This window comes from Apteryx mantelli, chromosome 1, assembly GCF_036417845.1.
Source record: "Apteryx mantelli isolate bAptMan1 chromosome 1, bAptMan1.hap1, whole genome shotgun sequence".
Classification (NCBI taxonomy): Eukaryota; Metazoa; Chordata; class Aves; order Apterygiformes; family Apterygidae; genus Apteryx; species Apteryx mantelli.
The window spans coordinates 155,152,832-155,167,796 of NC_089978.1; the positions used below are offsets into that span (position 1 = coordinate 155,152,832).

The following is a 14,965-nucleotide window of genomic DNA, read 5'->3' on the forward strand; positions in this document are numbered from 1 at the left end:
CCCGCTCGTGGGCGGACACACCTTGGGGTGCCTTGGGGCTGCCAAGGGGCAGCGCAGCTGTGTCAGGCTGCGGGATGGGACATTTGCTCATTCGTATTCCTGACGAAGGCGCGAGAGCTCGGCTAATCACCCAAGACCCGGGTCACAGCCAGGGCACCAGCGCCGGGACCTCAGCCCCTTCTCACCTGCCACCCGGGACAAAGCACAGCCGAGGGGGCCCAGCTCATTCCGGCTGGTTTTTCATGGGAAGCTCAGCCCATAGGGAGCTATAGGGGGTTTTGTCATTGTTGGGTTTTTTAAACAGGGTGTTAGACTGAACAACTGGCAACAGGACTCTTTCCCCTTCCACCTCACAACCCGGTGGGCAGCTCCAAGAAGAAAGAAAACACAAGACAACTACAGAAACTATATGAAGTTATTAACTGCATCTACTATTGCTAAAGTTGATACCAACCACCAAACTACCCCCCCACACCTTTTCTGTTTACACGCATGACATAAGATTGCAGCTACAGTTGTCCCACTGCAGCACTACAGCTGCAGATGTTCATATTTTTACAAGAAAAAACTATTACTTAATAACATTCCTCACATTGGGATTCTTTAGTCCTTAGTCATTCCTCAGTTTAAGATAGAAACTTTAGACTACACATCTTTGCTTGAATTAAGAGCGTCAAACAACATCTGCTATCACACTCAGTAAAGCCAGAGAAAGTCAACGTATCTGCAAATACTAGTCAGACAAACCTATTCAGAGTAGCGTCATCTTGGGAAAAGGCTAAATACGTGATCCATCTGTGCTGAATAGCTGCTATCCTGATTTCTAGAGATAAATATTCTCCCTTAATAGATTCATAACAGTAGTCATTAGAGACCAAGGTTGACAACCTGCAAAGTGGTGCATTAAAGACACTTTAGTACCATTCTTCCCAGCCTTGACATTCGTGAAGTATTTACAAAGCAAAGCATATAGCAGAGCACACTATACACAGCTCTGTGACAGAGCATACATACATTCTCAGCAGTGTTACAAAGCACCTGAGAATTTTTAAGCACTGAATCATGCTCAACCATTTCACCTTCATCTATTATGTAAAAATTCAGGGTTTTTTTTGTTTTTTTTAAATACAGAGTGTGAGGGTTCTGCCCCAAATACTTGGTCTGGTGTATTTATAGACTGATATACTGGAAGAAGAAACAAAATGAGAAAGTACATCATCCAGACTACAAAAGGGTCCCTTCCTAGAGATTGAAGCAGCTTTTCATCTCTCTTACATCAGCCAGCACCACAGGTTAGACAAAGTCTATGTTAATAGAGCTGTTTAAGCACAAAACTGTTGTTAGTTTTAAATTCATGTCAAAGTATTGCATGGCATAGAGCAAAGAAGAATACTAAGCAGGAATACGGATGGAAAAAACCCACTATTGTATGAATAAATAAGTAATCAGCAAATCCTCCCCTCCCTCAGCAATGAAAAGCCAAATATTTACTCAATTATATATTGCATTCTTTGCTCACATCATAGTTTGAATTTTAAAAATAAATAAATAAAAGCTCTTGTCTTTCTCCAGAGAGTCTGTTGGGGGAGCAGGAGGTTTTTACATCACCCAATTCAATCCACCTCAATAGCAACATGGACAAGAGGCAAGAGAGGTGCGGGTTTGGCACGACCCTTCAGGGCACCTACAGGGTAATGAACCTGGCCTCCAGATCCTGTTAGATAGCCAAAATTAGTACAAGCAATATGTATTTGGACAGTGGCAGCATCCTCCTATTCCAGCAGGCTCCAGCTGTATCTACAGTCTCAGTCAGTTAAATGCAGACTGCTTGGCCCATTTGACCAATATTTCATTGACAGGTTACCTGTTAAGCCAGTGCTTGCTTTCATGATTTCATTATGAACAGCTCAGCCCTCTTGTCTTCAGGCACAAGACACTGCAAGCACTTTTTTTTTTTTTTTTAAACTACCTGGGCAGCCCAATCCAAGAAGTATCCACAATGACACTTGCTTTTTCCTTGTAACTATAGTTGCTAACATAGGTAACATTGCATTATGTTCCATGCCATTGCATTGCCAATCAGTTTGTATTGGAAAATAGCTATGCATGGAAATAAGCACAAATTTATATACATACTACAAAAAAATGCAAATTTATATAAATAATTTCAGTCAACCATGAAAAGCAGCAGCCACTACACACCCGTGACAGTTTAGCTTTGCTTTTCTTTAATCCCATCATTGCTAACACAGAATGGTGTTTCGGATTAAGCCCCCTTACCCTTCCACATCTTCGTCTTTAACACGACAAGGGAATACCAACAAGAGGGTGGAGAGAGGATTCCAGCCTCCATGCTGTGCAGCCTACCGCTCACATAGAAATAAAATGTACTTTGAAGCTATTTGATATATAGCTTGTTTAAAAAAAAAAACAAAACACACAAACAAAAAAAACCCACAAGATTTGCTAGCTCCCAAAGTCATTGCAATCTGATGAATACAACTGTAAAGCAAAGCCAAGTTCATGCTCTAAGGGAAAAAAGTTCATTCTCCAAGAGTGACATATTTAAACATTGAATTTGAACACAAAACAAGAATGATGACATTTTTATATGAAATTTTGAAGGTTGCCCTCTAGCCAGCAAGCAAGTTTTCTTTATAGATCCACCAGAACTAAACAACCCCTCCCCCCCAATATTATATTCCGCTAAGAGTTAATTTTTGCGCCATCACTCAAAGCAGGTCACTGAGCTCTAGCAAAACCCTTCAGCCTACTCTACACAGAGTAAATATTAGCAAGGGAATATGTTTTCCATTTCACTCTTTAGGTATCTGTTTTGAAGTTAGTTTTTCTGGATTTGACATAAGACAACCGTTCCATAGTAAAGGAGATATAAAATAGAAGTTCACAGCATGCTCACTAACAAGACAACCATTTCACACTAACTCAGTTGTTTGGTATGCAGAGGGAAGAGGAAGAGACAAATCCCGACACTTTGAAGGAGCATGGCTTCACATTTCCAACCAACCGTTTAGGATACCCTAATGAGAAGGTTTTCACTTTAGATGCAACAATCAGACAGCTGAGTGAAACCATCATTCACTCCAAGCAAGGAACACAAGTGAAGTCACTTACGTTTTCATCCTGGTAATATAACAAAAGCTTCTTCCAACCATCCCAGTATCTGACACCTCAGGAATTTGTCACACATTAGTTATCTCCCTAGTGCCTTTTATTGTGATGACACATCACCATTATGACCCATCGTCATTTCTTCCCTAATTACTTTTGAAATTATCCATATGGCTAATGTGACCAAAATACCACAGCTGAAGGCCCACTGTTTCCTAACCGCATTTTTCCTCCATGTAATTTTTCCTACCATAAGTATTTTTGCTATTTTCTGGTCAAGAGGCAGATAAAATGAACTTCAAATTTTCTTTTCATTAACACCCACAAGCTCTATGGAAAAAGGAAGAAAAAAAAAAAGGAAGAAAAAAATGCTTTTCATTACATGAAGCTTTATGTATTTTGAGGTGCTACAGTTCCTCCCCATGCACACAAGATATGGCTGAAAAAATTATTTGTAATCTTCTTCCCATGTATGCAAAGGGTCACATGTGAGCTAAAATAGTAATGGCCAAGCACCACTGCTAAAGCTTGTTAAGTCAGAGCATTAGCTGAACCAAAGCGCATGTGCTATTTATTTTTTCCTTCATTCGCATTTCTCAATACCTTCTCGTTCACTCCAACACTCATCACACTGTATCAGCAACTGCAGCAGGGAGCAGCATGCCAGCTCGGACTACTTGGAGGCTTTGCAACCTGTGCATCTGTGAAACATGCTGGCAAACTAGCTGACACTGAGGACTACTTGATTAATTCATGACAAACAGGTGAAAAAGAAAGGCAAGAGAGCCACCACCTCTTTGCATTGGTGGCTTGCAAGCACCTCGACCTTTTCTGAGGCAGTGCATTTTGGAGGCACATCCATTGCAAGCTCCGTACTCACGTATGAGAGCTCCGGGCACTGGCACTGCTCCTGCAGCACTGGTCCGTCATTCCTGGGCAAGGACAGGAAAGCTTCTCGGGCAAACAGCTAAGCAGAGAGATCAATACTGCAGCCACACACTGCTTTTCACAATTCTGACAAATTTACTTCTGCTCTACCAGGCCTCATGTTCAGAGCAGCAGCCACCTCTTCCTCTTGGACGCCACTCCTGTCCCCCAGACACATGAGGAGCTCCACCAAGGCAGTAGACAATATGACTGTCTCTCTGCTGGCAACAGACCTCTTCACTTTCAGTGTGGGCTTCAAAACACAATTCCTCTTACTTCCCTTACCAACACTTATCTGATGAGGTCTGATCGCAAGCAAGCAAGCTTTTGGCACTGCTGCAGTCTTCAGGATGTTTGTCCTGCATGTTTTGCTTCTCAGTGCTCTTCACCTCACTTAGGCTCTCCCATCCTTCAGCCTCCAGGCCATCTGCTTCCAGCCCCGGGGCCAGGGTCCTGAGGATGCAAACACCACCCAGTGCCAGCTGGCTGCAAGCTGGCACGGAGCTAAGCTCTTGGAGCAAGTTCATTCAGAGCTCAAATGCTTTGCCTGCAAGCACTTTCATTACGACTGCGGCTTACATTATGCAAAGGGAAGAAGTCACACACCCTGATATTAAGAGACGAGTCACTAGAATTTGAATTGAGAAGTCACCTACACTGGCACACGCTCTTCTAGGTGCTCTCTGCTTTTGTACTACCGCAGCAGATGCCGACAGCAAAACAGCCTTCTGAGAGCACAGAAAGATTGGTCTTTCTAAGTGGGAGTTTAAACAGCAGCTTAACTGGCAGACTATATGAAATTTTCTTTGGTTTAGCATTAGTGATTCAGTGATATCAATACTAATAACAACATTTCCCCAACTTAATCAATGCCTTATTTTCAAAAGAATACAATATAAAAACTTGGATGAAGGCAAACACATAACAGAATAGTCATGTTGGGGCATGGGGAGCATTTGAATCCAGGATCTCTGACACACACAAAGGTAGAGAATGAAAGTGCTAGTATTAAAGCTTATTAATATGTCATAGCCATTAGCAATTCCACAAGCAATCCGTTATCCAGCTAAACAAGAAAGTCGTTCCTTATTAAAAGTTATTGTAGCTGGATACTGTATTTGTCAATAATATTGACAACTCTGTATAAAGAACACTGTTTCCTTTGGCTGCAGGAGTTTTCCTCTACAGAAGCAAAAGTCTTTAACCTATAATTCAGAAAACTATAAAAATCAATGTGTGGTATTACACTGTAATTCTCTTTTTTCCCTGTAGCAAAAAAAAGTGTTTAATAATAAGCCATTATGGCAATTGTCCATGCCACCATGTTTAAAGCTGTACAAGAGAGCAGAAATATTATTCCTGTTTCAGCAGTGAGTCAAGTTCACATAGAAGTAGGGGTTATCTCCATATTCCCTTGAACTAGAACAGCAACATTTTACTTACGCAGATCAAAATCAAAAGATTTGTTTTCACACTTACAAAATATTAACCCAGCTTAATTTCCAACAGAAAGTTTTCAGAAATGTATTTCCAATATTTCCTTGTATATTTATATTACGAAAAACAGTTATTTCAACAAACCAGACACTCCATTCAATCCCTCATTGATGAAACTTCCTCCTTCCAGCCATAAATCCTGAAGACTTAGTGTTGCATATGAGCATCTCCTCTTAGCTAAGGGGAGAGAAGGTGTGGAGGGAAATACGAGTCCCACCCCTTCCAGAAGCCATATAATGATCAAAAATCCTAAGTAACCTACTACAACTACTTCTAAGGCGCAAATTAAGTTTTGGCAAGCTGTAGAGCATCAGCCACCTTCTCCTCCGCCCATCCCGCTCTCATCTGTATCTGGGTTACTTAACCTGGACAGTCCCTCTGCAAATGGTTCACATCACTTTGGACTGTACTTCAGAAACTAAAAAGCAAAACTTTATAGCCTGTTTTTCCATTTGAGGCAATCAAGTCAGTCATGAACAGGAACTGCAACTATTTAGACATTCCTTGGTCAAAGGAAATTTATTAGCACATTTCCAGCAAATCAGAAAAAAAAACCAAAACACTTATTTTTGGGAAAAATCATGTATACAAGAAGTTGCATGGCTGTAATAATGCCACCAAGTTTTTCTCTTCAGTACGAATCCTAGTGCTCCAGTGTGATTTGGCATGCAGGAAGTTAGCAACTAGCCACAGCTCTCGATCGAATGCGACTGCGATGAGTGAGCACTCAGGTGCCAAGTACACACTCAAGAACTAAAAAATTGTTTGGCTTTCTAAAAAACAAGAGCCCACTAGACAAGAAGCACAAACAGTCAGACTGCAACACGGACTGCTTGTTTTTCAGCATTATCATGAACAGTAGCAGTGTTTCCTTGATAGGGGAAAATTAATTACTAGTACATATTTATTTACAGGGAAACAGCAAGAGGCAGAAGTGTTTATTTCCCCCGTGACACTCAACACTTCCAATAAGCATGACCGGTAAGCACTCTCAGCAACTGCTTTGCTGGTCATATTAGCAAAAAAATAGTAAGTCTGAAGATTAGCAAAGCTTTCTAAAGCTTCAGTGTATAAGCTGAACCAGAGCAATGAGATAGTGTCAACCTTTATGTAGCAGCCAAAACTAGACAGTGCAAAATGTGTTCCTAGAGGAGATATAAAAACTAGAACTTCTCATTATGAGCACAGTATTAAGGTAATATTTTAAGGTTTACGGAAAACATATAGAGCACTTGGAAAAGCTATAAAACACTTCATTTTTGCACAGAGAGAGGGCTAATACAACTACAGCAATATTCACGTTTCAAAGTGCAGAAGGCATCATCCAATATAGTCCTTCAGGCCCAAGCTCCAGTGCTGACTTACAGCATGCTCACCTTGAATAATATTCCCTCTTCCTCCAAACCATCCTGGAAACAGTCCCCTCTGCTGAGTTCAGGCCAGTTCTTCCACTTGTAACCAAAATACCCATCCGTAATTCTCTCCCTACTTTCCTCCAGAACACCAAATTACTTTCTCTATTTTAATAAGTTTACTTTTCTTTTCAATTGACTCATACATGTTCTGGATTTTTCTAAGCTGTACTTTGTGACACTCTAACAAGATATTACGAAACGTAATATGCTATCAAAGTAAAATGAAAAAGTAGCTACAGCCAAATAAATCTTGTGCCTTCCACACACACTTACGAAGTTCATACAGTATCACAAAATATGTAATAAAACCAATGTAATTAACTATTAGGTCTTTTTGTTTAAGGCAGTGTTAAATATTTACTGTAATGATATCATTCCAGCCCATGCAATTTCAAGGCTGACAGTCTCAAAAGGGCTTTAGTTTTTACCTGAAAGAAGTAGGCACGAAGATTTAAATGAACTGAAATATATTTTTTGTCAGCCCTTAACATGAGAGAAAAGTTTCCTTCACCCTATTTTAGTGGGGTTCACCAAGGGACAGAAACCAATACTGAAATTACCATGCTTTTCAAGATGCATTTCACAGTAAGTGAACTGCTCTTCTTTGAGTTCTTCAAATACTAAGCGCCCAGTAACTCTTAAATATTTTTTCCTTTTCTCCCTCCAGTCCACAGAAAGGAGACTTTTTCTTCCATCTTTGACCAAGAGCTTTGTGGTAGCACCACAGGTACTATATATTATGGCATTATAATCCATACAGTACTTAGCTGCATACCTGGATACGCTACCAACTTGAGCACTAGGTAAATAGACACTTTTTAGTTTCCTATGTAATAAAAATTAGGAAAATCTGTACTAGAAAATAGCATACAAAATAAAATTAAGTAATTTGCATGGTGGAAAATTCTAATCTCCCAAGTCTATTTTAAGCACTCAGCATCTGCAGGAACAAGAACTGTAAAGCAAGTCACTCTTCCCTAAAAGCAGGTCAAGACCTTATAAAACTTTAAAAACCTTAGTTTGTTACTGATCAAACCTAATAACCCTACAATAAGAATTAAAAAGCCTCAAAAAGGTAGTTATTTGCACTGCTTCCAATAGCGTCATCGCAACCTTTTACTTCACGCCAGATGCCTTACAGTACTGCAAAAGGTTTGCATGCAAAGACAACGGGGCTTAAAGCACCTCGTGCTGGCAGCCCTCGCCTGCAGGCTGGCCTGGGGACTGGAGCGGGTCAGGGAGCCACGGGAGCCAACTCACCCGGCAGCCAGGCAGCTCCGTGGCCGGCCACGCGCCCCTGCAAGGTGTCCATGCCTCAGCTGGGCACAAGCGACTCCAGCTGGAAACGCAAAATCCTGCAAGATTTTGCAACTTCTGCTCCTGCATTCGCAGCGGGGGCCACAGGGCAGAAGACCTGCCTTCCTCTCCTTTCCAACTTGCACACTCAGTACTCAGTCCCAGCTCGCTTCAGTTTATTCAAATCCCACTTAAGCAAGGTACTCCGTGTACAGGGGTTGCTAAGAGACTCACACGTTTAGAGTTAAGCAGGTTCTTAATTACTTTTTGCTAAATTAGGCTGCTCTATGTGGCAGCTTAAACCATGGCAACTTTTCATTTGAAGCCATGACTTACCTCAACAACCTCTTTAAACACAAGGATCGTAAGATGCTGGGACAGCTACATAATTCAATATTGGAATAAGAAGATCATTTCTCTCTTGAAAGCATTGTGAAAGCATTTTTAGAAATAAATAGCCTTCATTTGTGGGTTTCCTGCGACACAATAGCCCTTCTGTTCCCTTGAGCATCTTCCTCCCTACCTATTCCAGTTATGAATTCAATTCTGGTAGCTCAGTTTTTGAAACCTACAATGCAGAATTTGAGATGAGATCTCACAAGTGCTGTCTACAGAGGCATTAATACTCCCCAAGCTCTAGCAGAAATATTTTCTCCGTTACATCTAGAACCAGGGTTAAATTTTCCATGGTTGCGTTGTACTTGCAACTCACAGCACTCCCTGTTCTTCTCTAATGTTTCCAGCTGCTGAGCTCCCAGCTGATAGCAGAAAGCTCTTGTCATGAGTCCCTAAAAATATAACATTGCTCAGTGGTAATATGAAGTCCCATCATATTTCTATTATTCCAGTTCTTCCTCTGTGATATCCCAAACCTCCCAGGTATTGAGAATGCCTCCCCAGCAATTTTCACATGCTCAAACCTTACTGCTGGACCTTACCTAGTTTAAGCCAGCTATAAAGCCATTTCTACTTTTTATTCCCTATCAAGGGGAAAAAAACATCCAAAGTGAAGCCTCACTTATTTTAGAAATAACTGCTTCTGGTAAACTCTCTTTGGAAGTATTCACACTTGCACTCAGTTTTGTACATGGGAATACCTTCAATGTGTCAAAATGTCTTTCTTTTACTGAAAAGCGTTTCATTTTGAAAAGAGAGGCTTCCTTCAGCTTTTAAATCCAATAAAGGTTGCTGGAACTATTCAGCTGATCCGAGTAAGTTACCATAAAGAGATGAGACCTCTAACAGAGCCAGTATGTTATACAAACCCACTACTTTCGGTCTATCCTTGAAAAACGCTCCTCAAGAACACCCCTATTCATCTTACTGTGAAAGAGAGAAGAAGAGAGCAAACAACAAATTTTAAAGTGAAGGTAGTCATCAATGAAGGCACAGCCTGCTAGCCAACACTGTTTTAAAAATAGTTTATTTTCAGAAAGAAAAGTTTGAGATGACTCAAAGTTTAAGTCGCTAAAGCCCCAGTAGGTCATATTATGCAAATCAGAAATGCTGTATGCCATCAGCTGTGAGATAGCTCATGAGCCAGGAGTTTTTCTATTAAAAGTAGCATAACCGAAACATAAAGATACAGTCACTAGTATCTGTGAAAAGGCAGACTTTAAAGCATGTTTGGCTAATGCCTCAAAATTGAGATCCCAGACAACCACAAACGTGTGCTTGGTGCAAAGACAATGCTCTTTCCAGGAAGAGATTTAGGTACCTTACGCTAAGATAAAGCTCCTTGGAACCTCAGATATCTACCACTTTTACAGCAGACAAAAACACGAACTTCAGCCAGAGTACACAGCTCTACTTGATCAGCAATGCAGATCACAAAGTCCTTCCCTTACATAATGAGAAGATGGCACACTTCTTGACGCAATACTAGCAGAGACCTTGCTGGGATCCCATCATCAGGCAGAGGTTCCCCCAGTGACAGCTACACCCAGGCTCAGCATTATTCACATACACCTCAGCTGCCTTCAGCGTGAACACGTACAAACAGTCAAACATATGGGCTTAAGTGGTTTCAAACTCACAACTCAGACAAAACGCTTAGCTTTTACTCAATTAAATTATGCTAAGCTTATAGCCAATCTAATTTTGCATGTAAAAACTGACTTAAACACTTCCTTTTAGACAAACACAATTGACATTTAGGGAAGAACGCTGACTTTCCAAACATAATCAGCTCAAATCCAGTCACAAGCCCTCAAAAAAAATAAGCATTCTGGAAAATGAGTGAGCATCTCCAAGACCCTACAGTAACAATTCTGTTGGAGGATACTGTGGGAAAAAGAAAAAAAAAAAAAAGAGGGGGGAAGGTGCTGGAAGAGCACTTCTGAACAGACATAAGATGTGGAAAAACATGACATAATTAAAGATGCGATGCCATTAATTTATGCAGCTCTTCCAGACCCTCCCCCCCCCACTTCCAGCACAAATAGGGAAGGAGTAAAAAACCATAGCTGCTCCGGCACAAAGCTCGGTCGTTTGGGCTCCTTTTAACCCCGCGACCCTCCGCAGCCTTCCCCCACCGAGCCGATCCCACCCCACGGGACCCAGCGGGGCCGCCGCGCCGCGCCGCCGGCATCCCCGTTGCACCGGGGGGCAGCGGCGCCTCCCAAGGAGGGAGGGATGCTCCCGGGGGGGGAGCGAGGGCTCCTTTTGGAGAGCGGCTGCCTCCCTCCCCGCCGCCCCGGGGGAGCGGATATTTTGCGGCAGCGGGTCCCGCGGGCAGCGGGGGCGGCCGAGGCCTCCGCTCCGCGCCGCTCCTCTCCGCGCCGCTCACCTGCCAGCTCGTCGGGCTCCAGCCCGCTCTCGGCGTCGATGCCGCAGAGCACGAAGTAGTGGGCGAAGCGGCAGGGCGCCGCGCCGGGCCCGGGGGCGCCGCTCCCGCTCATCCCGGCGGCGGCTCCCTGCGGCAGCGCGGCGCGGCTCCGCGCGGCTCTGCGCGGCGGCGGGGGCGCGCCCGCGGCCGGCTCTCGGCGCGCCGCCCCCAGCCGGCGGAGCGCAGGCGGCACCGGGCGGGCAGCGCCGCCGCCGTCAGCGCAGCGCAGCGCAGCGCAGCGGGGGGGGGGGCGCCGCCGCCCCCGCGGGGCGTTTAAAGCCCTGCGCGCCGCGCTCTGCCCGCCGCGGCCCCGCGCTGCGTGCGCGGCGCTCGGCGAGATGCGCGCGGCTGTGTTACAAGCCCCCCCCCCCCCCGGCCAAGCCGTGGCTATGGGAGGGCAGCTTTAATTTAAATATTTAAAAACAAAACAAAAGGTACGTTTCCACTTGGCGGTCGCGAAGGACCGCCTGGAACACAAAAGCCAGAAGGCGCCGAAGGGGATCAGCGCGCTGCCCACATTTAGCCTTTTCTGCGGGTATCGCGCAGGGAGAAACCGCGTTGCTCTTGCAGCGCCTGTCGAAACAAAAAAACCCAGCGAGGCTCCTGCTAGCGGTTGGGGGCGGGGAGGGGGCTGACGGGGGACTGACTCCGCCGGTGACCCGTGGTTGATTTGAATCCTACCACGTAATTTACGCTACGGAGAACTAGAAGGGGAACTATTTCTTTGTTGCATGCACTCTGCTTCAGAGCAAAATCTAAAATGTTTCTTCACTCACAGTTCCCTAAACACTGAATAACCGTTCTGCCATGTCCGGGAAGGCGCCAGTATTCTTTTATCCCCGTTTCTATAAACCCTCCCCATTATTATCACTCGAAGCCAAAGTACTAGCAGATCTACCTGGGAGTGGCACCTACTTTTAAAGGGGCAGATGTGATTATTTTGAAGTCCTGAGACTTCTTAGCCAAACTGATCAGACCCCTGCTTTTGTTAGATGATGGTTCTACCATCTCCATATTTTACAGAGGATGTTTGCAGAATTTAATATGCAGTTTCAGCCTTCTGTTTTCATCTGCTTGCTAGTCTTGGTCCATGCAGTATGTAATAATTTCAGTCTCATCCTTTGCTTACTGTGGATTTTGACCTCTTTCAGTTATCTCTTAGCAATGCGAGCCACACTTATGCCTGCTATGATTTGTGTTTGTCCTTATTCAAGAAGCCCCCATAGATAATGAGGTGCCTGCAAAGACTTGGTATTTCAGCTGTTCATTATAGGGAGGTATGTGGAAGAACTGTTCCTTCCTACTTGTAGGCAGCCCAGAATTGCATCTCTCTCTCCTCTTCCCTTTGAATTAACAAGCTATATGCCCTCCTAAACATCATTTTACTTCTCAGCTTTCTGTAGTGCTCTGCAGAAAGCAGATGAGAACTGAACCAATTTCCCCTGTACAAATACCAAGGAAAAAAGAACACGAGTCCTCTATCATGATCACCAGTTCTGCAGGTTGCGGCATAACAAGCTGAACTTTGCTAAATCCAAGCAGGAGTTTGCTGAGAGACTGGTTATTTTCTCGACTTTGCACTGAGAGATGGGTTACTTTATTTAGTTTGGTTTGTTTATTAACTTATATTTATGGGTTCATTCAGCTCTAGGTCAGATTACTAGAGTAAAGTCAATCTCTGACTCTCATTCAAAACTAATTGCTCTTACTGTGGAGAAGCACCATCTCATTCTCTTATTGTAGGCTTCTCCATTGGAGGCAGGATTGCTTGGGTGTCTCCAGAAAGCTGGAAATCCAAAATACAGGCTGCATCAGTCTCCCTGAAGGATGCCTGAGATAGGACCCTCTAAAAGTAACCCAAAATTTAAGACAACAGTCCTGATCTTTTTTCTTGGATAGAGTGTGGTTCTCTATTGCTTTGTTCTAGCTTTCTTCTGTGCAGGACAGTGGGTTTTTTGTTTGTTTGTTTGGATAAACAGTTTAATGCACAGATATTTCAATCTCAACAAGATCAGTAATAAATATAGCATTAAACATGAGCCTGAAGCACAACACATGAAATTGCAGGTTTAAAAATCTAATAAACTCACATTTCTTCCTGGAGCACCTGTAAAGTTAAACCATCACCCCCGCTTTTGTACACACAGCTCCCACAGACACTTCTCCAGGAGTTTCATGTGGGTAGTGATTTCTTCTTCTGATAAGATAGATCTTTGGGCCTAACATCATCCCAGCAAGGCCACCCAGCTCCTTTGCAGTGCCAGCAGACTTCATAGAATCACAGAAAGGTTGAGGTTGGATCACCTCCCTCAACCTGCTGGCAATGCTCTTCCTGATGCACCCCAGGATACCATTGGCCTTCTTGACCACAAGGGCACACTGCTGGCTCCTGGCCAACTTCTTGTCCACCAGGACCCCCAGGTCCTTCTCAGCAGAGCTGCTTTCCAGCAGATCAGCCCCCAGCCTGTACTGGTGCATGGGGTTATTCCTCCTTAGGTGCAGGACCCTGCACTTGCCTTTGTTGAACTTCATGAGGTTCCTCTCTGCCCATCTCTCCAGCCTGTTGAGGTCCCTCTGAATGGCAGCACAGCCCTCTGGTGTATCAGCCACTCCTCCCTTCGCTTGTGCCAAGCGTGTGTGGGCTCTGCTAAGTTACGTTGTCCCTGAGACTGGATTTTTCTCCATCTAAGTTTCAGCTTTTCCCTCCAAGCTGGCCTAGCTTTAGACACAGCATGTTGCCCTTGGGTAGTTTCTGTTTTTCAGTTGTGCCCCTACTCCCTGTCTCTTATCTCAAGGCATTGGTAACTTTTAGGAGATTTTACCAATGAAAGTAAGCTGACAGTTGGCTCACTGGATGACAATGTCAAGTGTAATAAAAAAATTCAGACCTTGATTTGCAGGATCTTAATCACAACAAGAACCTTATCTTTTTGCCCAGCGGCAATACCTTACTCCACTCCAGGAGGGAGACTGGATACTCCATTTACAACTAATTTTTCATTTGACTTCTTTCCCTCTTCATTTATAGTTATGCCATAAGTGGATAACAACATAACTGAGTGTTGCAAGCCATCTCCTTCCTCCATCCAGATATAAACAACTGCTCACAGGGAAAAGCAACAGGGAGCCACTGCCTTTACCTGTGACTGCACCAAGCGTGCCCAGACGAGTGGTGCCAGCTGCCTTTTATTGCTTTACAGCTCCCAGCAGCACGTTGTGCTGCCAGGGCAAGAGCCCACCCAGTCCTCTTGTTCATACCTTGGATTCTTTCCACATCAAGTCGAGCAAAGAACAGCATCTCCACATATACCATGCCAGCACTGAGGTGTTCCCTCAACATCCACACTTCCTTTTTCTCCATACCACAGATTTTTTTATGCTACTTGTCTTTTCCAGGATCTAGGCATTTTTGTCTTCTTTTTCATGATCTACACACACCCTGCAGAGGTGCCCCCATCTGTAAAGGAGCTGCCCGGCTCCAGAGGCAGACCGAATGGTTCTGCTCTACCTACTGTTGAAATTTCACAGCAGCCACAGGTGGGTCCATGAAGGGGATGTGGAATTTCTTGCAGAGTGAGAAGATAATGAAGATGAGGCCCCAAAGCAGCATAAGCTGCTGCACATATTTCCTGGCCAGCCAAATACCATGGAAAAGCATTTCTTTGGCCTGGAAGGAAGCAGTGAGTGGTAGGATTGTGCTGTGAGGCACATCTGGTATGATCAGAGGTAGCATCAGAGCGAGATTGTGAGTATTTTTTCCTTTCACCACAAAAGTGCAACAAAGCTCCACAAGAGGTGATGGATGTCCCCCATTCAAAGCATATTAACAGTAGTAATAGAGTTACTAGGTTTGTCCCCTGGACAGCAGGGT

The 14,965-nt window shown here is 43.9% G+C and overlaps 1 protein-coding gene across 1 annotated transcript in view; it reads right to left on the bottom strand.

Moving 5' to 3' along the window:
- DENND5B (DENN domain containing 5B) overlaps positions 1-11,191 on the bottom strand; it is a 127,840-nt gene extending 116,649 nt beyond the window's left edge. Inside the window, exon 1 of the mRNA XM_067307650.1 lies at positions 11,056-11,191. Coding sequence (XP_067163751.1) covers positions 11,056-11,167 — 112 coding nt within the window. The 5' untranslated portion in view covers positions 11,168-11,191. The remainder of the gene's footprint in view (positions 1-11,055) is intronic.
- Positions 11,192-14,965: the final 3,774 nt, after the last annotated feature.